Source organism: Oncorhynchus nerka, linkage group LG2 (genome assembly GCF_034236695.1).
Source record: "Oncorhynchus nerka isolate Pitt River linkage group LG2, Oner_Uvic_2.0, whole genome shotgun sequence".
Taxonomy (NCBI): Eukaryota; Metazoa; Chordata; class Actinopteri; order Salmoniformes; family Salmonidae; genus Oncorhynchus; species Oncorhynchus nerka.
This window is the reverse complement of record NC_088397.1, coordinates 46,404,712-46,432,319: the sequence shown is the minus strand read 5'-3', so window position 1 is coordinate 46,432,319 and position 27,608 is coordinate 46,404,712. Positions and strand designations below refer to the sequence as shown.

The following is a 27,608-nucleotide window of genomic DNA, read 5'->3' as shown; positions in this document are numbered from 1 at the left end:
ATAGAAAGATCCAGGAAGTATTTATACATTGTATCCATTTTTATAACGATTACAATGTATCTGTTGTGCTACAGTATTCTAACTTACTCGGTATGGTCCATAGACATTAGAACCAGGGTATGGATGATCATTTCTTCAGAGGGCGCCTTTTTCTCTTCGGGAATCGCAACTTCATGACGTTTTGGGCAATCATGTGATTACACTCTGGTCGTTCCCAGGGTTCAGTGAGAGCTGCTTGCCCCACCCCATCTCTTCAACGCGATATATCTCAATGTACAATTCTCAGAGAAAATGTTTAAAAAAATAAAAAATACTACAAAATACTTAAAAGAAACGAATCTATTCACATTTATTCAAGAGCAGATCTGGACTTTACATTAAAAAAAAAGAAAGAACTGTCACCGTTCTAAAAATGATTAGGCTATATATTGCAGTATGTTCATATTATACACATATGGCCAGCCAGCCCATCTACCATACGAATTCAAAAGGGATATAAAGCTTAGACTGACAGCATGCTCTACCCGCGAGAAACGGGAACATAACGGAGGATTTTCATAAATATACCTGACTCTGGAAAATTGTATTTATTGCATAAAAGAAGCCCTATTGGAGTCATTGTTTGCCCAGAAAAGCTTACCGATGTGAGGAGAAATACAATTTACAGCGGCAAAGAAAAAGACCGAGAGAAAGGCCCTTTTGATCTGGACAAACCCCAAAAGCAACCAACATCTGTGACGAGGAGGGAAAATAAATTAATATCATTGACTAAAACAGGATATAGTTGACACGGTTACGTTTTGTCCTGGATTTAAAAGACATTTGGATGAAGAAGGAAGGGTCGGCGTAGTGATCCACATGCCGTCATTTTAGTGGAAATATTAATTTAGTCTTTTTTTATCCCCCTATCTGCTCGGCCCGTCTCGCTGGGGTTGAGGACGGATTGCAAAATAAAAAGGGAAATACGCTTTGATGGAACAGCAAATGTTTTGGATGTCAGTAGTCAGAATTCTACCAGTGAAACCGATGATGGGTTCAAGAGGAGACATTTGCTAGGATTCATTGTGGATTGCAGCTCCACTGCAAGACGTCGTGGGAATCCCGACTCGAGAGACCATTTATGTACATTGTAGCGCTGAAGAATCATATTCACATTGAAATTAATATTGATGTCTTCATGGTGGATTGACAGTGAAAACCTTATAGGAATCAACCGTCTGAGAGGGCGGTCCGGGTATCTTCATTAGCACCACTACTCCGTTCTCCCTGAATGATCTATTGTAGCCGATAGATAATTAACAATAACATGTGATATAGGCTACGTCTGTGGAGGCCTTGATCGTCTACAGGTTACAGTGGTTTTATTCTGCAACTGGCAATATAAATGTCACCCATTTTGATCAAGGTGCTCTTCTCCTGGGCCAATTTAGGAATCTAGAATTTTTCTATTATATTAATCCCCCCCCTCACCCCCTTCCCCGAACCTTTTTGCTGGGTTTTTGGGAAGATGGGTTGTTTGGGCAATAGTAAGACCGAAGACCAACATAATGAGGAGAAAGCACAGAGGGAAGCAAACAAAAAGATAGAGAAACAGCTTCAAAAAGACAAACAGATATACCGAGCAACTCACCGGCTACTACTATTAGGTATGTTTCTGACATGTTCAAGTTATTGATAAATTGTTTCCATCCTTTGTTATTGTGGCATTTGAGGGTGGCAAACGTCTAACATTGTAAATGACCATTTACATTTGATTTTATGTAGGCCTATATTCCTCCTAGGTAGGCCATTGCACAAAGACCATTACATTTGTTTTATTGGAGTGGGTTTTTACCTTTGGTTGTGCTGACATTTTTGATAGGAGTTTGTTCTTGTAACAGGCCTACCATTGTCAACACTTGTGTCTTGTCATTTTAAGCACTCTGCACAGCTGGACACAAAAAGCCAACAACACTATTGCACCCCTATTTGCAACAGTGTTTATTTTTCCAAAATTGTTGCATATGATTCTACCCGACTAGGGGAATTATTGCTTGTGGTGTAGGCCTAGCAATGTGTGTCTCTAGGACTGATTTCTGAAGAGATTAACCTACAAATAATAGGCCTCAGGAGTGTGCCGTTTTCATCATCATACACTACGTTCTCCTTTGAATTGCTTTTAATCGTAATTGTTGCGAATACCAGCACTGACATAGTTGACAAGGCCTAGGGTGACGCATTGCATCAAGTTGCTCCTACCCATGTAAAAACACTGTAATAACTCAAGTAACACATTGTATTATCATGTTACAGTACATAGTAATTACTTTATAATTGTATAGTAATGGAGTTTGTTCTTATTACACAAGTTCAGTATAACTGTATTGTGTTGGTTATAATGTCTGGAAGTGACAGCTACAATGCTGTGTTCTTTCACATAGACAGATGATGAGTGTTTTCTTGACTTATAACTCTAGAAAACTTGATCAATCATGTAATACCAAAATATTACCTCCAAACTAACAGTTTTTCTTTAATTGGGTTGATTTGGCAGAGCCCTCGTCATCATTGGCATACAGAAAAAAATGGAATCATGTTCTACGACCTTATTAGGCCTAATAACAATGTAAACCTTGATTCCTGTCTGAAGTGACAATGACTAGGAACAACTTTCTTTTTTAAACAATCAAAAACAACATTATTCACGCACTGCAATAATTAACTTTTGGATACATGAACTCAACAAAACAATGTTCACCGTATGAAACAAAAATACAATTTCAAAGCTGCATACTTATTCAAATACACTTTTCTTTGCTGCACAGTAATAGGGACCAAAAAAAGAAGACAAAAAAAATCTGTAAAAAGGGGCTCAGGCCCAAGATAGGATGTGGTCTGTTTTCCTTTCATTTAGCAAGTAGCATGTTGTTAGCACAAAGGAGCAGCGTTTGTTCTCTCTGTTCCATTATGGGTGGCGACTGTATGACTGTTCCGAATATTCCCAGCATTCCATGCCCCGTGGTTAGTGGACAGTCATCACTAGGGCCAGGAGTTTCTCCTGACCATGTGGTCTGGCCAGGAACAACTCTGGGCCCTTAGTTGTAGGTTGTAACATGGTTGGAGACTGAAGTGATGTGTGATTTACATGCCTAGAATTGACCTCAATAGAATTGATATTGCTCTAAAGAGACCACTGTCAAGTGAGGTGTTTTTTAAACCTACATCTTCCTCTTTTCTCTGTTTGCAGGTGCTGGTGAATCTGGGAAGAGCACGATAGTCAAACAGATGCGAATATTGCATGTGAATGGCTTCAATGCAGAGTAAGTATTGTTTTTCCCAATTTCATAAATCTTTGCAGAACCGTGTCAAGCACATATTATTTAGTCGGAGCCACTTGAAAGCCATAGGGGTCTTACTCCATTTATATTACACAGGTTTGAACTCTAAACTGGTAACCAATGTCCTAGGATTCTCAGGTTGATTATTCGCTCCGGGCTACAAATGCATTTTGTTTTTTGACTAACTTTTTATTTTGGGGTTTACAGGTACAAAAGCAATCAAAGAAATACATACAAAGATAACCCAAACCCACAATTGCGTCCCATCCCAGGAACTATATGAATGTTTGTCGCCAGAGAGACTAGGTGTTAGTTATGCCTGTAGGTGAAACTCTGCTCGAGTTAATTGATCATATTTACAACGTTTATTGGTCTAAGAATGGCCTATTTTATAAACCGTTTTTAAACAACAAGTGGTTGGTAAGCTCCAAAAGTACAACAGGTCCTTGAAGTTGTTTTTGAGTAGTTTGAAATCACATGCACAGCTTACTCCTCCTCTGTTCGTGCTATTGTGTCTTTTATAGCAAATTCTGAAGTTTTTGGTTTCTCTCATTTCTTTTCATAGTCACTATAGCATGTGCTATAGTACGCCAACATCAATACTGTAGAACCTTAAGAAAAACTGAACTTTAGGCACTGAAAAACTAAGAAAAACTGTCATTTGCCTCAGGCTTTTGTTTCCCCCAACAATATGAGTTCATGCAGGCTTCATTTTTGTGGATTCTCACTGCTCATGTACAAAATTATTCTGATCATTCCAGAACTACAATAATCAACAGTGTTTCTGCTGCAGTCATTTATCTGTGGCGCTGGGCCACGGCAAAATCGTTGCCGCCACTCCCAAAAATATGGACCGTGAAAAAAGAAAAAAAAAATGGTGACATAAGGTGGTTTTGGTGAGAAATACAGGCAGGAGACATGTAGTGTAACCCCGGGTGGTGTTTTTTCCCAAGATACCCTAATATTATATTCACTGTAAGTTTTTTTTAGGACATAAAATTCATCAATATAATGCTAACTAGTTAAAAGATCACATTTGGTATCTAGCTAATGATTAGCTCAATAAGGTAAATGCAGATAAGCAACCCAATGTTCCAGCCTATTTATTTATAGCCACTATACTGCTATCAGTTGGGCTTAGGGTTGGGCGATGTCAACCTTTGTCCTATCGTGATTAAGTACCTATAAAACATTGTGATATACAATGGTATCGCACCCTATTGCCCCCCCCCCCAAAAAAAAATACAATTAAAATAAAGACAGCTAAAAAGGACCACTAGCATGAGCTCACATGCTTATGGGAAGGACGAGAGGAATCATTCTATTTTGGAGCCAAATCTTTTTTAGTAGCCTATTCCTGATGTCGATTAAGGCAGCCCTCAGCACTTCTCTGATTCAGAGGGGTTGGTTTAAATGCGAAAGACACATTTCAGTTGAATGCATTCAGTTGTACAACTGAGTAGGTATCCCCCTTTCGCTTTCCTTTTTTTTAGTAGCCGATTGGAGATGTATCTCTGTGTGTGCCTACGCGAAAGAAGGCCTCGTTGGGCTGTGCGTCGTGTGATGGGTTGTAAATCATTCAGGACCCGGCTGCAGAGCAGGCTACTCTGCTATCCCCAGAACTGGATAATTATTCAATGATTCTTATTAAGCCTAGGCTTCTATACATTGCTAATAATAGGCTATGGAAATAGGGCTACTCTACACATCGTTTTTCTCATAAGCTTTGCTGTGATAGAGACTTGACTATAGACTCTGACTTTCAAAATTGTTCCAATTACACACTTTTTATTAGAGTAGCCTATTTGGAAAATACTATTCATAACTTTAACTTGTCTTAATGATTTTGATAGGCTATTTTAATGAGTAGGATTTGGCTTTTGTCCGTTTGGTTCTCAACCGCAAGGAGGAGGGACACATGCATCCTTCCTTTTATAATAGACTTAAGCTTTGCTCAACTGGTAGGCTTGTTCAAACGACTCGTTTGATTTTTCTATCTTGCTATTCTTTGTTCTACTTCTCTCATGTATTACCTTTGGCCTATCATGTTTTTAGGTTATTCAAAAACAACTTAACTTTCGGAGAACTCCGTTAGATGAATCCATTGTTTGATCATGAAGTAGCACAGCGAGAGGCGGTGGGAGAAAGCCAGCATGTTTAAAAACTTAAGTCATATTCTTATCAAATGGAGAGAAAATACAAAATTAGTATTTTAAAATAATTACACACCGGAGTGACCGCTGTAAAAAGAGAAAAGAAAGAAATAGGCTTCGGCTATATGGCCCAGATCGTCCGGCATTGAGAGAGAGGGAAAACCAATATTATCTGACAGGACATTTTTGCGCCACTTTGGTGAATATCTTAGCTCTGTCCACATTGTTCTCTTGCATTCTGTTTATTGTTTATAACATATTTATTGAACTAGGTTATGCAGGCTATAGCAAAGGAATAGGCCCTGCTGTGGGCTGCCTGGTCAGCGGTTTAATGCGGGGTGCCAGTCAAGTTGAAAAACAGTGCCTTCAGAAAGTATTAACACCACTTTACTTTTTCCACTATTTTGTTGTGTTACAACCTGAATTGAAAATGGATTAAATTGCGATTTTAATGTCACTGGCCTACATACAATACCCAATCATGTCTAAATGGAATGATGTTTTAGACATTTTTGTAAACTTGAAATGTCTTGAGTCAATAAATATTCAACCGCGTTGTTATCCAAGCCTTATTAATAGGTGCAGGAGTAAAAATGTGCTTAACAAGTCACATAATCAGTTGCATGGATTTTGAATGACTACCTCATCTCTGTACAACACTCATACAATTACTGTATCTGTAAGGTCCCTCAGTCGAGCAGTGAATTTCAGACACAGATTCAACCACAAAGACCAGGGAGGTTTTCTAATGCCTTGCAAAGAAGGGCACCTATTGGTAGTTAAAAGAAAAGTAAAAAAAACAGACACTGAATATCCCTTTCAGCATGGTAAAGTTATTAATTACACTTTGGATGGTGTATCAATACACCCAGTCACTACAAAGATACAGGGGGCCTTCCTAACTCAGTTGCCAGAGAGGAAGAAAACCACTCAGGGATTTCACCATAAGGCCAATGGTGAATTTAAAACAGTTACAGAGTTTAATGGCTGTGATAGGAGAAAACTGAGGAAGGATCAACATTGTAATTACTCCACAATAATAACCTAAATTACACTGAAAAGAAGGAAGCCTGTACAGAATACAAATATTCCAAAACATGCATCCTTATTGCAACAAGACACTTTAGTAATACTGCAAAATATATGGCAAAGAAATTAACTGTATGTTTTGGGAAAATCCAATATAATACATCACTGTGTACCAGTCTTCATATTTTCAAGCATGGTGGTGGCTGCATCATGTTATGGGTATGTTGTCATTGGCAAGGACTAGGGATTTTTTTTAGGATCAAAATTAACAGAATAGAGCTAAGCATAATCTTAGAGGAAAAGCAGTGTGCAACAGACACTGGGAGACAAGTTCATCTTTCAGCAGGAAAATAACCAAATATGTGCTTACCAAGACGACATTGAATGTTCCTAAGTGGCCTAGTTATAATTTTGACTTAAATTGGCTTGAAAATCTATGGCAAGACTTGAAATGGCAAGACTTGAAAATGGCTGTGTAGCAATGGTCAACAACCAACTTGACAGAGCTTGAAGAATTAAAATAATAATAATGTGCAAATATTGTTCAATCCAGGTGTACAAAGCTCTTAGAGACCTACCCAGAAAGACTCAGGGCCGTAATCACTTCCAAGGGTGATTCTAACATGTATTGACACAGGGGTGTGAATACTTATGTAAATAATATTTCTGTATGTCATTTTCTAGAAACATGTTTTCACTTTGTCCTTATGGGGTATTGGTGTATCGATTTAATCCATTTTGAATTCAGGCTGTAATACAACAAAATGTGGAATAAGTCAAGGTATATGAATACTTTCTGAAGGCACTGTAGGATGTACATCGTCTGTCACATCACAATGTTGTCACCATCGACAATGGCTGTCAATCATCTTCGATATCCAATACTATCGTAATATTGCCCAACCCTAGTTGATAATGCTTATTGCTAATAGCATACCTGATAATATGGACCATACATAGTCAATATGCATGGTTCAATATGTTAGAATCATTTAAACAAGTCATTTTACCCGTATGTTATTGGGCTCATTTCTGGAGGTGGAAATTATATTTTAGATGGCATAAGCAACATTTTATTTGAATTAATTTTGGAGTAGAATGTCTTTTTTTTTAAAGTCACCAGAAGTGAGTTTCTCAGTCCTTTCTACTACATTTTCTATTTCTTCCCCTACTGCTACAATTTTTTTCTCCAGAGGAAACACATAAGTCAAAAGGCCTTGGCTCTTACTGATGATGGAAAAAAGTATTAATATTTTTGACAATATGTCATATCGTATTGTTTTGACTATCGCAGTATTATTTTTGCAAGTTACCTGTACCTGCACCAAAACTCCAGTATTTGTCCTTCATAGCTTGGTTCTCATCTTCTTTTTAAATAGGTAGCCATATTTTTCCCCCAGCACTTTTATTTCCATGACAGATCAAAACTTGTTCTCATGGCTCTCTCTTGTCCCGCTGCAGCAGGCATATGATAAGCAATATGTTTGGAAGATCGAATCGCAATACAATCACAGTGTCTAATCGCAACACATATAGAACCGCGATACATCGCATCGGCACCTAAGAATAGTGATTAACATCGTATCGTGAGGTCCCTGGGAATTCACAGCCCTATTGGCTTCCACATATGGCTAAATAAGATCAGATCAACTTCATTGTCCAAAGGAGACATTTGTCTCGTGTATGTACGTACACACACCACTGCTCACACATTAAATGCATGTCATATACTACAGATCACCTAACACAAAGCGCAATTTCAAAACATATACCTTAGTATGTAAACATTACACACCGACACACTTGCAGACAATCACTTCTGCACACACAGATCAGTCAGTCTATAGCAGGGACCTTTATACAGATTGTCTTGATGGTCAATTCAGGACAGATGTTGTGTGTTTAGTGTTCCACAGCCGTACACCCCGGTGTAGCCTATTGATAAATACTTGCTTCGGTTCAGGGTTGTTGCCTCTGCTTTGCCCTTCAGACCAGAATGTTTTTCCTACCTACTGAAAGGGGGGACGGGTAGTGCCATTCAGTGCTAGGTCCTGGAGAGCAGGATGAGGAGGACGGAAGGAGATGGAGGTGGGGAGTGACAGAATAATAGGGAGAGGGGATAAGAATGGAGGAGCAGATAGAGGAGAAGAGTGATACGGCAGAGGTGAGAAGAGATTGGTATGGCAGTTATTGTTTATTTTTTAACGGTTGTTTTCGGGGACTTCGTATGAGGAATGTGGTGGAGTCTCCTCTCAGTCATACAGTACACTGCTCTTACTTGCTCACGGCAACTCCTAAATTACTTCAACCCAGCTACACAGAGACTGATGAAATGCATGAAGAATGCGCTATGTATCTGTCCGTCTATCCAAATGACGTTGTCTCTCCGTCATCCATCAACACATGAGCCCCATAGCAAAACCATTGGCTCAATTTTTGATGGATATGAAATCTGTGTGGTTGGGCCCTTTTGGGGGGGTTGCAGACTTCAGCCATGAGTAAAGATTGCCAATCTGCCATTCTACTTTTCAGGGTGTTACTACACCTTTATGTTAAAAATGTCTAGTTAACAGAAGAAAGGAAGACAAAATAAGGACAGAAGAAAAAGGAAAAGAAAAAGGACAACAAAGTGAAACCTCTAAAGAAACAAGAGACCATAATACAAGAAACAGCACTATAGAGAGATAGAACAACAACAACGCAGCCACTGCCAGCTAGCCTACTTCAGCAGTACTGTATCATTTGAATTATTTTAGTCAATAAGATTCCTGCTACGTAAGCTTAACTTTCTGAACATTCGAGACGTGTAGTCCATTTGTCATTCCAATCTCCTTTGCATTAGCGTAGCCTCTTCTGTAGCCTGTCAACTATGTGTCTGTCTATCCCTGTTCTCTCCTCTCTGCACAGACCATACAAACGCTCCACACCGCGTGGCCGCGGCCACTCTAATCTGGTGGTCCCAGCGCGCACGACCCACGTGGAGTTCCAGGTCTCCGGTAGCCTCTGGAACTGCCGATCTGCGGCCAACAAGGCAGAGTTCATCTCAGCCTATGCCTCCCTCCAGTCCCTCGACTTCTTGGCACTGACGGAAACATGGATCACCACAGATAACACTGCTACTCCTACTGCTCTCTCTTCGTCCGCCCACGTGTTCTCGCACACCCCGAGAGCTTCTGGTCAGCGGGTGGTGGCACCGGGATCCTCATCTCTCCCAAGTGGTCATTCTCTCTTTCTCCCCTTACCCATCTGTCTATCGCCTCCTTTGAATTCCATGCTGTCACAGTTACCAGCCCTTTCAAGCTTAACATCCTTATCATTTATCGCCCTCCAGGTTCCCTCGGAGAGTTCATCAATGAGCTTGATGCCTTGATAAGCTCCTTTCCTGAGGATGGCTCACCTCTCACAGTTCTGGGCGACTTTAACCTCCCCACGTCTACCTTTGACTCATTCCTCTCTGCCTCATTCTTTCCACTCCTCTCTCTTTTGACCTCACCCTCTCACCTTCCCCTCTACTCACAAGGCAGGCAATACGCTCGACCTCATCTTTACTAGATGCTGTTCTTCCACTAACCTCACTGCAACTCCCCTCCAAGTCTCCGACCACTACCTTGTATCCTTTTCCCTCTTGCTCTCATCCAACACTTCCCACACTGCCCCTACTCGGATGGTATCGCGCCGTCCCAATCTTCGCTCTCTCTCCCCCGCTACTCTCTCCTCTTCCATCCTATCATCTCTTCCCTCTGCTCAAACCTTCTCCAACCTATCTCCTGATTCTGCCTCCTCAACCCTCCTCTCCTCCCTTTCTGCATCCCTTGATTCTCTATGTCCCATATCCTCCAGGCCGGCTCGGTCCTCCCCTCCTGCTCCGTGGCTCGACGACTCATTGCGAGCTCACAGAACAGGGCTCCGGGCAGCCGAGCGGAAATGGAGGAAAACTCGCCTCCCTGCGGACCTGGCATCCTTTCACTCCCTCCTCTCTACATTTTCCTCTTCTGTCTCTGCTGCTAAAGCCACTTTCTACCACTCTAAAGTCCAAGCATCTGCCTCTAACCCTAGGAAGCTCTTTGCCACCTTCTCCTCCCTCCTGAATCCTCCTCCCTCCCCCTCCTCCTCCCTCTCTGCAGATGACTTCGTCAACCATTTTGAAAAGAAGGTCGACGACATCCGATCCTCGTTTGCTAAGTCAAATGACAACGCTGGTTCTGCTCACACTGCCCTACCCTGTGCTCTGACCTCTTTCTCCCTCTCTCTCCAGATGAAATCTCGCGTCTTGTGACGGCCGGCCGCCCAACAACCTGCCCGCTTGACCCTATTCCCTCCTCTCTTCTCCAGACCATTTCCGGAGACCTTCTCCCTTACCTCACCTCGCTCATCAACTCATCCCTGACCGCTGGCTACGTCCCTTCTGTCTTCAAGAGAGCGAGAGTTGCACCCCTTCTGAAAAACCTACACTCGATCCCTCCGATGTCAACAACTACAGACCAGTATCCCTTCTTTCTTTTCTCTCCAAAACTCTTGAACGTGCCGTCCTTGGCCAGCTCTCCCGCTATCTCTCTCAGAATGACCTTCTTGATCCAAATCAGTCAGGTTTCAAGACTAGTCATTCAACTGAGACTGCTCTTCTCTGTATCACGGAGGCCCTCCGCACTGCTAAAGCTAACTCTCTCTCCTCTGCTCTCATCCTTCTAGACCTATCGGCTGCCTTCGATACTGTGAACCATCAGATCCTCCTCTCCACCCTCTCCGAGTTGGGCATCTCCGGCGCGGCCCACGCTTGGATTGCGTCCTACCTGACAGGTCGCTCCTACCAGGTGGCGTGGCGAGAATCTGTCTCCTCACCACGCGCTCTCACCACTGGCGTCCCCAGGGCTCTGTTCTAGGCCCTCTCCTATTCTCGCTATACACCAAGTCACTTGGCTCTGTCATAACCTCACATGGGCTCTCCTATCATTGCTATGCAGACGACACACAATTAATCTTCTCCTTTCCCCTTCTGATGACCAGGTGGCGAATCGCATCTCTGCATGTCTGGCAGACATATCAGTGTGGATGACGGATCACCACCTCAAGCTGAACCTCGGCAAGACGGTGCTGCTCTTCCTCCCGGGAAGGACTGCCCGTTCCATGATCTCGCCATCACGGTTGACAACTCCATTGTGTCCTCCTCCCAGAGCGCTAAGAACCTTGGCGTGATCCTGGACAACACCCTGTCGTTCTCAACTAACATCAAGGCGGTGGCCCGTTCTTGTAGGTTCATGCTCTACAACATCCGCAGAGTACGACCCTGCCTCACACAGGAAGCAGCGCAGGTCCTAATCCAGGCACTTGTCATCTCCCGTCTGGATTACTGCAACTCGCTGTTGGCTGGGCTCCCTGCCTGTGCCATTAAACCCCTACAACTCATCCAGAACGCCGCAGCCCGTCTGGTGTTCAACCTTCCCAAGTTCTCTCACGTCACCCCGCTCCTCCGCTCTCTCCACTGGCTTCCAGTTGAAGCTCGCATCCGCTACAAGACCATGGTGCTTGCCTACGGAGCTGTGAGGGGAACGGCACCTCAGTACCTCCAGGCTCTGATCAGGCCCTACACCCAAACAAGGGCACTGCGTTCATCCACCTCTGGCCTGCTCGCCTCCCTACCACTGAGGAAGTACAGTTCCCGCGCAGCCCAGTCAAAACTGTTCGCTGCTCTGGCCCCCCAATGGTGGAACAAACTCCCTCACGACGCCAGGACAGCGGAGTCAATCACCACCTTCCGGAGACACCTGAAACCCCACCTCTTTCAGGAATACCTAGGATAGGATAAAGTAATCCTTCTCACCCCCCCTTAAAAGATTTAGATGCACTATTGTAAAGTGGCTGTTCCACTGGATGTCTTAAGGTGAACGCACCAATTTGTAAGTCGCTCTGGATAAGAGCGTCTGCTAAATGACTTAAATGTAAATGTAATGTTGATTTTGATTATATTTGGTCACTGACTTCCTAATTTTCATGCTTCTCAGGGAGAAAAAACAGAAAATTCAAGACATAAAAAATAATATAAAGGAAGCTATTGAGGTAAGTAATTGGTACTGTTTTCTGCTGTTTTCCTCCCTCTTATATGAGTAGTCAGTACTAGTAACCCAATAGAGGAAATTCTTTCAAATGTTTTGATGTATCGATTTTGAAAAGAATATTTAAGTTTTTCTCAGTATTGTTTTTTAATTATTTTTTTTAAAGCAATGTCTTTCTATTTTTCCTTCATTTCAGACTATAGTGACAGCCATGAATACACTCACACCCCCAGTCCGGTTAGCCAACCCAGCACACCAGTTCCGAATCGAATACATCCTGAACCTAGTAAATCAGAAGGATTTTGAGTTTACATTGGTAAGTACTTTTGGAATAAAAGAAAATCACACACTATCCCTGTCATGTTGGCATGTTTCAGGGTTTTTCTCTGACGGTGCACGTCAGGTAGCCACCTTCTGGAGACTGCAGTAAAAGAGGTGGTCCAATGGACCACACTCACTTGATGAGTAGCTTTGACTGGAACCTGTACATTTGTGTCTTTAGCTCAGTGGGCTAAAACAGTCTGGTTTGAACTAATTGGATACTGTTGTCTTAATCAGAGTTCATGTCCCAAAGAATCATCTCCATCTGAAAGTTTTCAAACTGTTGAAACTATGAATATTAGTCAAACTGGCTGCTAACTTGATATAGGTCTACGTTTTTGAATTTCAAAAGGAAGAACTCTTAAAATGAGGCAGGATGGATTAGGCCCAGTCAGTGAATGGAGGAATGGGTAAATATGTGAAAATACTGGATTATAAATTGTGCCTTCCTGTGTTATACTTACACTAAAATGTTTATTATATTCTACTGAGCCATTTGCTTCATGTTCCTATTCTTATATTTAGTTATTTCTTATTGTTGTTGCATTGTTGAGAAGGAACCTGCAAGTAAGCATTTCGTTGGACGATGTATGCCATGCGTATTCCGTACATGTTATTTATGAAACTTGAAACTTGGGCCAATAACTTCCTAGTGGAACATCACATCAGTCATGGTAGCTACGACAGTATGGTGTCTGTCTGTCTGTCTGTCTGTTTTGTGGTTCAGTAATTAGCAGGTGTACTCCCCTTGGGATGCTCACAATTGAATGAGGCTCTCACCTGAGAGATGCATGGCCGGTGCCTGTTAACACTGATTGTGTTTAACAACACTAAATGGGTCTGATGGGAGTTCCCCTCTGAAACACCAGGACCCTCAGGGATTCACTCCAAACTGTATGTTCCCAGGGTAGACATGCATGCAGACCGGCAGGGTAGGCAGGCAGACAGGCAGGGTAGGCAGGCAGCCAGGTAAGCAAGCAAGGCATGTAAAGATGTTCAATGCAAGTAAGCCAGAAATTCCAATCCAGATGAAATGTAATTTCTAAAGTGATGTATGACCAATATGTAATAACGTTTTCTGATTCTGAATCAGAAGATATAACTAGGGCAGGCACAAATGGTTATGGATGAAGTAAAATAACTGTCATAACTGTTTAAAAATATATATATACACTCGGTGTACAAAACATTAGGAACAGCTGCTCTTTCCATGACATAGAATGACCAAGTGAAAGCTATGATTCCTTATGGATGTCACGTGTTAAATCCACTTCAATCAGTGTAGATGAAGGGGAGGAAACAGGTTAAAGAAGGATTTTTAAGCCTCGAGACAATTGAGAAATGGAATGTGTATGTGTGCCATTCAGAGGGTGAATGGGCAAGATAAAATATTTAAGTGCCTTTGAATGTGGTATGTTAATAGGTGCCAGGCACAGCGGTTTGAGTGTGTCAAGAACTGCAACGCTGTTGGGTTGTTAACGCTCAACTTTGTCCCGTGTGTATCAAGAATGGTTCACCACCCAAAGGACATCCAGCCAACTTGACACAACTATGGGAAGCATTTGAGTCAACATGGGCCAATATCCCCGTGGAACGCAGGAGAGTCCATGCCCCGATGATATATATATTATTTTTGGGGGAGACAACAGCTGACTGAAGATGGGATGGCCGGGCATTCATGCGGTTGAGGCAGTTTCCGCGATAACATGGACTCTTAACAACATGATGAAACTTTGTTGCCTCTTGCTGAAATAAGCAAGGTGTTAAAGCAAACAATGAATAGAATGGGCTTTAGAACCTCTAACCCTGGCAATTTGAATGATAAACCTTTTTTTTTTCATGGTAAACTCATAGAAGCGGTAAAGAGGTCAATCGAACTCGACCAAAACAATGAAATTGTAATGGAAACACGTGGGGTACGGCCGTGGGGGAAAGATAAGGAGTCTCCTCATTGCCCCCCCAGCAAAAATAAGTCTACATTTAGGCTGTTGTTTATATGTGTATAATGCTTGTACGGATGTCAACCCCAACACAAGCAGATGTTCATGTCATCGTTACCAATCAACTGCTTTACACTTAAAAAAAAAAAAGACTGACTGTCATCACCAATTTCTGTACTCTACCTATGCCAGCCAGCGTATACGAACGAGAGTTAGCGTTTAGCAGTCACTTCTTCTAAACCTGAAAAGGGACGACTACTACATGTTATGCAGCGAAAACTGCCAAATATATCGAAATCGGACTTAAGTAAGGACATTGTTGGCCTGTTACAATAAAACAAAATCTTGACGGATTTGACGAATATCCACTTTGTTGGATCAGATTTGTTGAAGGTGCGCCAATCTGGTCAATGGAACGTCTGCGTTCCATTGACTCCTTTAACTCATCTATGGGTACACTCGCAGTGGCTGCCTGGTACGGTGATGCAATCATTTCCCACGGTAATATAGAATGTTCATTCAAATGATGTCGACTGATATGGCTCATGCCACGGAATGTAGTTTTTGTAATGTCCGCTGAGTTGAATCAACAAATCACAGCAGATATTGGTGCGTGCCATTCCTGATTTTACTTCCTGCTTTTACTTCCTGCTTTGCTCCTACGGTTAGCCTACATTCGCAATGGCCGCCAATCCACCCCATTAGGCCATCATCGACTTGAATGCCATCATTGATTTCTTCGGCAGCACATAGTCAGGAGTGGAGGAAAGGAGAAGGGTTATGACAGAGACCGCGGTCATTCGGTTGGCCAATTACCATCATCCAGAATTCCATGACCATCACAGCCCTAGTTACAACATTAGGTTAGAGTTTGCCCTGATGCTTTCTATAGATTTGGAGATATTTTATATGGTCTGTTGCTGTGCCAAGGGAATCTATGTCAATATGGGGGATTGGAATGTCTGTGGCTATTGACTACTCTGAATCGTCTAATGCATTACATTAATGTGGGTTTGTGTGTGTTTTGGGCAGAGAAGGACTATCTGATAGGCCTCTGCCTCCTCCCTCCCTCTCCCCCTCCCTCCCATCTCCTGGCCCTAGGCTAGGGCCTACCAGGAACCAGTCTGACTGGTTCGCTCTGCCTGCCGCTCCGCTCTGCTTGGGCTTCTGACAGGGAACAGGGAGACTGACGGGGGGAGGAAACCCTGTAGAGAAGGAGAGGGCTGCTGAGCTTCGCTGATGTCCTGAATATACTTTATCCGGTGTTTTCCTTACCATTGTACAGCCCCCAACCCTTAAAGAGTTTGGCTTATTCTATGTAACGGCCTTGCGTCTCAGTAAAATTCTGTCCGTGTCCCAGTGAATTTGCTGAACCTCTATGTTAATTTTCCTCAGATGTCTCCTCTCCTCGCTGTCTGTCTGTCCTCAGCTGTGTAGCTGATGGGATACCTTGTGAATAGGGACAGGAGTTTTAGCCTACCTGGTTAGGCAACGTGGTTATGTGAAACACCTGGCCCTGCTACTGAATCACTAGCATTCAAATGCTCGTTGATTTACCACAAAACTGAATGTCAGGATTGCAGTGTGTTCAGAGTGAGACTGACAGATAGTAACATTTCTGTTTTGTTTGCATGTTGGTAGTTATATCAATTGTCATGTAGGCCTTTGTCTTACTATTGTCAAATCAAATTGTATTAGTCACATGTGCCGAATACAACAGGTGTAGAGCTTACAGTGACATGCTTACTTACGAGCCCTTAACCAACAATGCAGTTAAAAAATATATGGATAAGAATAAGAAATAAATAGCAGCAGTAAAATAACAATAGCGAGACTATATACATGGGGGTACCGGTACAGAGTCAATGTGCAGGGCACCGGTTAGTTGAGGTAATATGTACATGTAGGTAGAGTTATTAAAGTGACTATGCATAGGTGATAACAACAGAGAGTAGAAGCGGTGTAAAAGGGGGGGGGGGGGCAAATGCAAATAGTCTGAGTAGCCATTTGATTAGGTGTTCAGGAGTCTTATGGCTTGGGGGTAGAAGCTGTTTAGAATACTTGGTGCTCCGGCACCGCTTGCCGTGCGTTAGCAGAGAAAACAGTCTATGACTAGGGTGGCTGGAGTCCTTGACAATTTTTAGTGCCTTCCTCTGACACCGCCTGGTATAGAGGTCCTAGAAGGCAGGAAGCTTGGTCCCAGTGATTTACTGGGCGTTCACACTACCCTCTGTAGTGCCTTGCAGTCGGAGGCCGAGCAGTTGCCATACCAGGCAGTGATGCAACCTGTCAGGATGCTCTTGATGGTGCAGGTGTAGAACCTTATGAGGAAGCCTAGTTGAGAATCCTTATCAGTTGAGAAGGGAAGTTATGTTTTGTTATCGTGTTGCTGTCCCTCATTGTTCCTGTGTAGGCTTCTTGATTTGAAGAATGTTTGGTCTCGTGTCCTGCGCCCACTCTGTCCTCCACTCACCAATGTCAACATGGCAGCATCTTCCCGAAGGGATGGGTACAGCTGTAGGTTCAATGAGACCACTAAAAGGAATACACATGCAATGCCTGGCCCAAATATGTTATTTTACAGACTAAAAAAAAAAGCGTTCTGATTGGTTGAAATAAAGTTGAATTCCAAATCGACTCCTAGCCTCCATGCTAGCCCAGGGATGGCCAACCCTCCTGGGCAGCTCCTGTATGATTTTGTTTCAGTCTAAGTTAAACACATATGTTCACACTAATGATCTCGTCCTCAGGATTAGCTGGCGAGGCGTGCTATAATAGGACTAGAGCAAAAGCCCGGATAGGTTAGATTTAAGAAATCATTGACAAATCTTTTCTTCTGATAGGCTAGGTGAAATATTCACCGTATTGCTCAACAATAACAATTTCAGATCTCGATGAGTGCCTTGGGGGCAGGGCTATTTTGGCTATTGAATGCCTGAATGCAATGAATATGGGAGCTAAAAAGGACTTCTCTAATCTGAGCAACCGGTTCTCTTCTCTAGCCATGGACTGTCCTGATCCAGTTCTCTGTGTTGTGTTGTTCTGCAGGAGTTCTATGAGCATGCAAAGAACCTATGGCAAGACGAGGGGGTGAAGGCCTGCTTCGAGAGATCCAATGAGTACCAGCTGATCGACTGTGCACAGTAGTAAGTACCCAGTCGTTGTCCCTCTGCGTAACATGCTGTGTAACACATTCTTCGACGCTTACTCGGAATTCATATCATTAATTCAAGACTCGAACTTGAGTACAGTTTTAGTATGCACGTTTTTTTTTTTCATGTTTTTTTTCCCATTTGCAAACTTATTGTATTTGTCCAGCTGACAATGGCAACCCCAATGCACAGTATGGCAGTTGTTGAGATTGTGTCTTACAGTATGGAATTTATAGGTGTAGCTGTTGATTTGCGCACTTACAGTACAGGTTCATTGCTGCTGTGTTGGGAGAGCTTTTTACAGTAGAGTTTCCCCTTTCCTTCCTCCTCGGCTCCTAGCTTGTCATTTCTGGAATTCTTTCTTATCCGTCATTTGATCTCCGTCGGGCCTGCCTCTGTTGTAAGTCATGCACTGGTCACATGAACACAGAGTTCTTGGAAGGCAGATGCTCTTGGCGCGATGCAGCGAGATGTGATGCTGGTTCGGGCCGGGTAATATATCGAATTCATTTGAGTCTTTCTAATGTATGTTTCAGCACAATGTTCCAAATGCTTGTATCGCAAGGATCAAGCTTTTACTTTTCCCCAAATTTGATTAGTGTTTTGTATTTTTTGGTCTCGTCTCCTTCGTTTCTTCTGTGCTATGTGCACTTGTGCAACTTCCCACTCGCACACAGACCCCAAGCCCCTCCACCCTGCCACTCACAACAACAAAGAGACAGAATATCACTTCTTCCTCTCTGACAGCAAGCCGTTTCAACTCGCGACTTGCATTTGAGGTTTGGTCCAACTTAAATCGGTCATATCGACACGAAACACATTGAGACATTATTTCATTCATGGAAGAGAACTTAACCTTTTGTAACGATACCCGTTTTATGTCTCAACTCCCAATATGTGGAACAGCGCAGACCCTAGTAAGACGGGAGTATCCATGAACATTGTTGTAGAAAATGAATGCTCAGTTTCTGCCGCACGCAGCATTGCAGTACCAGGTACTGCTAGCAGCGTTGTAGCCACATACTGTTATGTGCTACCTGTCGAGTCTGTGTTTTATAAATGCGCAAATAGCATAAAAATAGGTATTTATATCAGGAGTTGGCAACTCGTTCTCATTCTGAGAAATAAGCATCGTCTTGTCCAGGTAGGCCACTTGATTTCAACATCGAAACAAAGTGAACAGGCCGTGTTGTTCCATCAGTCGAGAGGGGGCATTCTTAATTAACGGTTCGACTGTTCTACCTCGTCAACCAGCAACTAGCTCCAAGTTGGCTAGACTTTCAATAGAAAAGATTAGCCTGGCTACACACTAGCCTTGGGCTCGTGCTTGAGAGATTGTTTATGAGACCTGTGTTAATGTTCTATAATGTCTGCTACCAGAAGTTAGTCATTATTAGTGGATGTGCGTTGTGGCACAGTTCTGGTTACATTTGTAACACCATTTTTTATTTTCTTAGACGGTCTTGAAAGCCAGATCATTGATTATTGCAAAAAAAAGCAGGTTAAACAATTTTTTTATAAAATAATGTAATTAGGGATATACAGTGCCTTCGGGAAGTATTCAGACCCCTTGACTTTTTCTACATTTTGTTAGGTTACAGCCATATTCTAAAATGTTATGAAATATTTTTTTTTCAATCATCAATCTACACACAATACCCCATAATGATTAAGCAAAAATAGGTTTGTAGAAATTGTTGCATTGTTTTGGCTGTGTGCGTAGGGTCGTTGTCCTGTTGGAAGGCGAACCTTCGTCCCTGTCTGAGGTTCTGAGCACTCTGGATCAGGTTTTCATAAAGGATTTATCTGTACTTTGCTCCACTCATCTTTGCCTTGATCCTGACTAGTCTCCCAGTCCCTGCCGCTGAAAAACATCCCCACAGCATGATACTGCCACCACCATGCTTCACCGTATGGATGATGCCAGGTTTCCTCCCGACGTGATGCTTGGCATTCAGGCCAGAGAGTTCAATCTTGGTTTCATCAGACAACATATTCTTGTTTCTCATGGTCTGAGAGTCTTTAGGTGCCTTTTGGCAAACTCCAAGCGGGCTGTTATGTGCTTTTTACAGAGGAGGGCTTCCGTTTGGCCACTCTACCATAAAGGCCTAAATTGTGGAGGGCTGCAGAGATGGTTGTCCTTCTGGAAGGTTCTCCCTTCGACACAGAGGAACTCTAGAGCTCTGTGATCATCAGGTTTTTGGTCACCTACCTGACCAAGGTCCTTCTCCCCCTATTGCTCAGTTTGGCCAGGCGGCCAGCTCTAGGAAGAGTCTTGGTGGTTCCAAACTTCTTCCATTTAAGAATGATGGTGGCCACTGTGTTCTTGGGGACCTTCAATGTTGCAGAACATTTTTGGTACCCTTCGCCAGATCTGTGCCTCGACACAATCCTGTCTCAGAGCTCTACAGACAATTCCTTTGACCTCATGGCTTGGATTTTGCTCTGACATACACTGTCAACTGTGGGACCTTATATAGACAGGTGTGTGCCTGAGCAAAATTTTGAGTCTCATAGCAAAGGGTCTGAATAGTTATGTAAATAAGGTATTTCTGTTTTTAATTTAAGACATTTTTCTTAACCTATTTTCGCTTTGTCATTATAGGGTATTGTGTGTAGATTGATGAGGAAATTGTTTTATTTAATCAATTTTAGAATAAGGCTGTAACGTAACAAAATGTAGAAAACGTCAAGGGTCTGAATACTTTCCAAAGGCACCGTATATCGTGAATCCGCCCGTAAGTTTGAAAAAAATTGAGATATGATTTTTAGGTCATATCGCCCAGCCCTAATTCTGGTTTGTTATTCTGTGCACCGGGATGGGACCCGCTCCTGGACCGTCAAAGACAGGCAGGCAGACAGACAGTTTCGTGCAGGCTAAATGGAGACGTACAGAGAGAGGTCTTTCCTGAATTGCGGGGTAGGTATGTCAGCCCTCTCCTCTAGTCTCCCACACCCAGAAGCTTAGCAGCCTGGCCTGTGTTGTGGATCAGATGCTGGGCTGGGTGTCCAGACCGGAAGTGCTCCCCTCCCCCCGCTGTATGCTTATGTAAACGGAGCAGCCGAGAGAGGGAGAGCTATTTTTAACTCAAGCTAGCTGCAGAAGGAGAAAGAATGAGCGTGTGTGCGTGTGTTGGGGAAAGAGAGACAACTTTAGCATCATTGATGAAGGTGTTGGCATGAAATGAAAATCTCTGTCCGAGTTGGTGAGGGAATGTCAAGGCCCTCCCTCTGTAGTGTTCCCGCTCTCTGTGGGTGTGATAAGAACTCGGCTGAGGATGTTGAAATGGCAATGCAAAAAAAATGTCTCTATCCATTAGGAGTTTTGCAGTCTTGTCTGATAATTCATCTCTCAAAATGCATTCTCAATTGTTCGCTTTGGCCTAATTCTGTATTCCATACCAAACTTGATAAACTAGGCCTCATCTTGTAGCTCAGCTTTCCTGATACGGTTTGCACCTAAACTCGCTAGATAATTGGGTGAACGAGACTGGGAGGTGAAGTTGCAATGCCACAGAGAGAGGTTGTTGAGCTGTTCCCCTCAGGCTGCTGTGGAGAGCTTTCTGTGGAAATGCTGAGGAAATGGAGCTGTGTGGAGCAGCCTAGGCGCTGTCGTATGTATCAGCTGAGCTATAGACCATTCAAGTCTGGTCTGTCAATGCTCTCCACTTTTGACGCTACTATAATGTGGCGTAGCTTTCCCTCAAAGCCACACTATCTTTACTCCTCTAAACACTTCTCTTGGTAAACTCTTCTCTCCCATTCTCTCAGTCTCCAGTTTGTAGTAGTGTCTTTGCAGGGACAGAAAATGGCTGTGACTGAGTCACTGAGTCATCACATGGGGTGGGAGGGAATGAGAGAGAGGGAGAGAGGGAGGGAGGGAGGGAGGCAGGGAGGGAGGGAGGGGGAGAAAGGTTTCACTGGAAACAGGGTTTGAGGAGAGTGTAGGAACGCTTTTCAAACTGAAAGCCCTGATTTTGTGTGTTTGTGTGTTCATGTGGGTTCACACACTGCACAAAGCATATATCAAATCATCCTTAAGTTATTTATCAAGCTGACTGCATTTCCAGCGTGAGAATAGGTAAACAGTTGTTGGTTCCAGCTGTATGGCTGTAACACTGTAGTGCGTCTCACAACTTTCCTAGTCTGCGTAGGTAGCTAAATTGTTGACATCTCAGTCTGTTGTGATTTCTGGAATGCTCTCCTGTTTAGAGCCTGTGTTGCCCCTTTCCTTCCAGCATTCTGTTCTTCACAGCCCTTTTTGGGGAGGGCTCGCCCCCTCCCTTTGCTGGCCTCTCTCCACCTTTCCCTCCCCCTCTTCTCTCCCTGCATTTCTTTCTCTCTCTCTCTCCTCCTCCTCTTTTCTTTCTATGTCTGTCTCTCCCTCTCTCTGGCCCCACTCCAGTCACAGAAGATTTGGAGCTGATAGTCTATTTATAGCACTGGTGGTTCTATCACCATGACAACCAAGCTGGAGGCCAGGGCGCCAGGGAGCTATTTTTGGAGCAGCTCTGTAATGTCAGACACAGCCTTCTCTCTCTTTTCTCCCCCTCTCCATTCTGTGTTAGAGCGACTTCTGGATGTGTACTGTAGCGTACCCAGTAAGCTAAATTATGTTGAAAATACTTTTCCAGACGATGATGTCAGGTGCATTTTAGGTGCTGAATGAAAGCTAAAAATACGTCTTTTCCGGACATCGAAAATAATTTTTTTTTGGGGGGGGGGATTAACGGTACATTCTCAATGAACTAAGCATTAAATCACAATAATAATTTTACCAGCCTAAAACCCCTGTAAATCTAAGCCAGCGTTTCCCAAACTAGGTGTTACTCTGGTTGCCGCTAGATCTGGTTGTAATAAACAGAACGGTGTCTGTTTTATTCCTACAAATTGAAATTGAACACCATCAATGATGATGGTTTTTGTCTGCACATATCATCCAACATGATTGTCTGATTTTTACATTACATTTAAGTCATTTAGCAGACGCTCTTATCCAGAGCGACTTACAAATTGGTGCTTTCACCTTATGACATCCAGTGGAACAGCCACTTTACAATAGTGCATCTAGGTCTTTTAAGGGGGGAGGGGGAGAAGGATTACTTTATCCTATCCTAGGTATTCCTTAAAGAGGTGGGGTTTCAGGTGTCTCCTGATGATATTCTAGACCTCTCAATACCTTTCTGATGCATTTCAGTCACTTCAAACCACAAGTACCTGAAGTACTATCAGACTGATTTGTAACAGACGATCACAAACCTAGTCTAAACTATAAACCAAGTCTCTAAAGCCCTTGGTTTGCGATATCTAGTAAGCTAACATGTGGCAATGTTTTTAATATGGTCATGGATCTTTTAGCTATTTGATTTAGAATTTGTAGGACTTCTGTAGGTCTAACAAACCAAACAAATATTTTCAAAGGATTTGATAACATATTCAATTCGGCGTTTAGTGGCATGCAGCATGTTGGAAGTGCTTGCTGTGACTTGTAGTGCAGCACGTCGTGGGCGGTTTGGATGCAGGCCAAAATGAATTGACAACCCAAATAATTCCAAGAGCCAGATTGAAACGTGTCATGCGCAGAGAGCATATCAAAGTTCCAGAGTGGGATCTCTGCTAGTTTAAAAGTGAAGACCCATTATATACAGAGAAATTGGCATAGTAGGCAGTGTAACCAATCACAGCCAAACTTTGAAGCCTGATGAACACTACGTGTTTTTAGCCCAATCTAAAGGCTTCCGGTGCATTCGTAGGAAATCTGGATATTGCTCGTCCATCACTGAGACGGTCAAAATGAAAGAAAAGTTATATTGCAAGTTCAACAGGCTATGGTGTGAAATAGGCTTTTGGAAGTGCCCTCTTTATTTTGTTACTTACCGTTAATGTCGTCTTTGGTGTGCTTATCGACAAGCGCAACCACAAGCACCTTTCCCCCCCACTCCTATCAATAAAATAATTCATACAGAAGTCATACTGAAGTGTTACTGTGTGTGAAGTTTAAAATGCATTCGCTCATTAATAAATGTGTAAAGTGATATATTGTAACCTATTTTTAACACAAGAAAATGTGATTAATCGTATATTTAATCAGCCGTCTTCCTCAAATAAGGCAATCTTTTCAAGAGGGAGTAAATCTCATTTCATTGATCCTCAACTTGAAGCTCAGTCATTTTGTTCAGGGTGAGTGGATGTAGGCGCGAGTTAGCCTTCCCAGGAGCAGGTTAGTTCTGAAGGATTCTTTGCCATAGAAATGAACCTGGCTTAAAAGGTGAGACACTTTCGTGGTACCGGTTATCCCGAGTTGAACTCTGTTGACCAAATATACCTTGCTAACTCTTCAGTCGTAGGATACCCCTCATGTCCACAGGGCGTCAGTTCATGTAGATTACGTGCATCGTGACATCACGTCTCGTGGGAATACATTTTTTTACCCCCTTTTTCTATGTATCCAATTGGTAGTTACAGTCTTGTCTCTTCGCTGCAACTCCCGTACGGACTCGGGAGAGGCGAAGGTTGAGAGCCGTGCGTCCTCTGAAACGCAACCCAACCAAGCCGCACTGCTTCTTGACACAATGCACACTTAACCCGGAAGCCAGCCACACCAATGTGTCGGAGGAAACACCGTACACCTGGTAACCGTGTCAGCGTGCGATGAGACAAGGACATCCCTGCCGGCCAAACCCTCTCCTAACCCGGACCACGCTAATTTTGCGCCGCCCATTGGGCCTCCCGGTCATGGCCAGCTGGACTCGAACCCAAAATCTCTAGTGGCACAGCTAGCACTGCGATGCAGTGCCTTAGACCACTGCCCACTCGGGAGTCCACTCGTGTGAATTCTTATGTGGATTATAATAAAGTGACACATCTGTAGGGGGTAGATATATTTATCAATTGTTTTGTCATATGTTCAAAACAAGCAATAGGCAGAATACATTATTGGTGGTGTCAGTGCCTGTGTGGTTATAGCTGCTGACCCGGCACAAATATGCCAGAGGCGACATGGGATCAAATCCGGCCCACTGCCCTTTGACCCCCCCCTCCCCCACTGTTTGATCTCTTCAATAAAAGCTCCAAAATTAGGACTGCCTCACTCCTTAAAGTACCTTTAAGAAATAATAATGGGCTTGTATAATATAATGATAATACAGTATAATGATCTATGCTTAATAATATGCCATTTAGCAGTGGGAGGATTTTTAACATTAACACATGGGTGCAGAAAAGTGCCAGATTCTTGAATGATAATGACTAAATCATTGTCGCATGATTAAAGAGACAGGGTTTGCGCAAATTGCAGGAGAGGGGATGGTGAAATCAGCTGTTCAATCAGCTGTCAATTAACTGATGGCTGAAATCAGCTCATCAACTCAGCCAGGGAAACACAAATAGTAGCCTATTATTGGTTTTCGCATCTTTTAGTATGTGACAAGTGTAGGCTAACGGGTAGCCTACAGAATGTAGCCTATTGGAATGTAATCCAATAACAAGGGGCCTCCATCTATGGCGCTAGATTATCACCAGCTGATGTCTTGTTAAACCATCAATACGCGCTAAATTCACCCGCACAGCTTATCTCAATTGCAACCATTATTGGTCACCTTATTGCCACTCCCTAAAAGATGATGTCGGTGTTACCTCAGTCCTGCTTGCAACCAAAGTCTTTCAAGATATATTTGCCCTCTTGTTGATATTATCATCGGAACAACTTAGTCCTTTTTGAACAGACTTAGGCCGTTTAAAAAAAAATCTACTGTGGCAATTTACTCAACACTTTGTATGAATGGAAACTAATGTTGGTGTAGCCTACTGTTGTTATTATTTGATTAGTTTCCTATTTGTTATCCATGAATTACAACTGTCTTTAAAAGACAAGTGTCTGGGCCTCCCGAGTGGCGCAGCGGTCAAAGGCACTGCATCATCACTACAGACCCGGGTTCGATCCCAGACTGTGTCACGGCTGGTCGTGACTGGGAGACCCGTAAGGCGGCGCACAATTGGCCCAGCGTCGTCTGGGTTAGAGGAGGGTTTGCCCGGACGGGATTTCCTTGTCCCACTGCACTCTAGTGACTCCTCGTGGTGGGCCGGGCCCCTGCAAGCTGACTTCTGTCGCCAGCCGGACGGTATTTCCTCCGACACATTGGTGCGACTGGCTTCCTGGTTAAGCGAGCAGTGTGTCAAGAAGCAGTGCGGCTTGGCAGGGTTGTGTTTCAGAGGACGCATGGTTCTCGACCTTCGCCTCTCCCGAGTCCGTAGGGGAGTTGCAGCGATGGGACAAGACCAGTTGGATATTACAAAATTGGGGAGAAAAAAAGGGGTAGAAGTACAAATAGTGTCTGGTATGATCATTCCTTATAAAGATTGGGGGGTAAAATATCCCTGGATTGTCCATATTTGTAATGTGTGATGAAATCAAGTAATTGGGTTGGGGGATTGCCTTATTTGTCCCAGAAGGGAATGGGATGGAATCGAACCCAGGCCGATACTGAAGGCCTATATGTGCGCGCTGAAGGCAATGGCCCTAACCATTAGACCACCACAGTCCATAATTGAACTCAATTGACAGTTCATTTGTAACCTTAGGTTTGCCAGAAACCATCAGATGTCCTCTTTTTTTTGATAATATATACTGTAGATCTAAAAATCATGGGCTTTCACATGCCATTGCGTTCCATTCCGTAAGCAACCTCACTACTCTCAATTTCGTCTTGTTTTGACATCTGATATTATAGGCCTATTATGTGCAATTAGTTTTGATAGGCTACAGTTTAGGTGTAGTTAATATCTAACATCTGTAGGGATAAACCTCAACTTAACCTGACTAATAGGTTGTTACATCCAATATAATTTCAACATGAAATTCCACGTAGAAACCTAGCAAATAGTTTTCATCCTATATTCATCTATTGGGAGGTTGAAGTTCAGTAGAATTTCATATTTGATTTGACACTGTTTCAGTGTTGATCGTAAAATGGTTGTTTTGAATCCACGTCTTTGTTTCAACGTCATGCCATCTTGAGAGGTACGTTGAAATATAATGTGAAGCTGCAGTCCAACAATTCCTGCCTGAACAGTGACTCCTACTGGTTAATGAGGGGTATGTACTTCAGTGAGAACAAGTCTACCATCTAGATGCCTACCTCTATGTACCCTAGCAACACGCATGCCCCGCCCACCTGAGGATCTGTCTTTTCCATCCATCTATTTCTTGCGTTTGAGTCGTGCAAAATCCACCTGTCACTTCAATATCGCTGGATTGATTGCTTTCTTTTTACTCCTGCGACTCTTTCATACTCTTGCTTGTGCCTGTTGTTTTTTCCCATTAGCGTTAAGACTGCAAACATGTTTGTAATGACCTGTCAAACACACCCCGGTAATGGCTGAAATGGGCTCAATGGGAGACATTGGATTTCTGTTGAATCTATAAGAACGCTAAAGCTTAGTCTGGGTTTTAACACACCGTCTTGACACTTGCTTCACAAAAAAGAGAAGAAAAATAACTTTATTTTGATGTTTTGTTTTTGGGGGGTGAATTGAAAAAGTAATAATTTAATACAGTTTAAATGTTTACAAATGAGATGCATTGAAATGAAAGCAACTTACGAAAATGAACACTTGAATTATAGTGGTATTATGTCTGATCTCGCAA

The 27,608-nt window shown here is 43.0% G+C and overlaps 1 protein-coding gene across 1 annotated transcript in view; it reads left to right on the top strand.

Annotated features, from left to right (window-relative positions):
• The first annotated feature begins 394 nt into the window (after positions 1 to 394).
• The window catches only part of LOC115136107 (guanine nucleotide-binding protein G(s) subunit alpha-like), a 37,521-nt gene continuing 10,307 nt past the window's right edge, over positions 395 to 27,608 (top strand). The window contains exons 1-5 of the mRNA XM_065026813.1: positions 395 to 1,646; positions 3,227 to 3,299; positions 12,499 to 12,553; positions 12,746 to 12,865; positions 17,859 to 17,956. Coding sequence (XP_064882885.1) covers positions 1,508 to 1,646; positions 3,227 to 3,299; positions 12,499 to 12,553; positions 12,746 to 12,865; positions 17,859 to 17,956 — 485 coding nt within the window. The 5' untranslated portion in view covers positions 395 to 1,507. The remainder of the gene's footprint in view (positions 1,647 to 3,226; positions 3,300 to 12,498; positions 12,554 to 12,745; positions 12,866 to 17,858; positions 17,957 to 27,608) is intronic.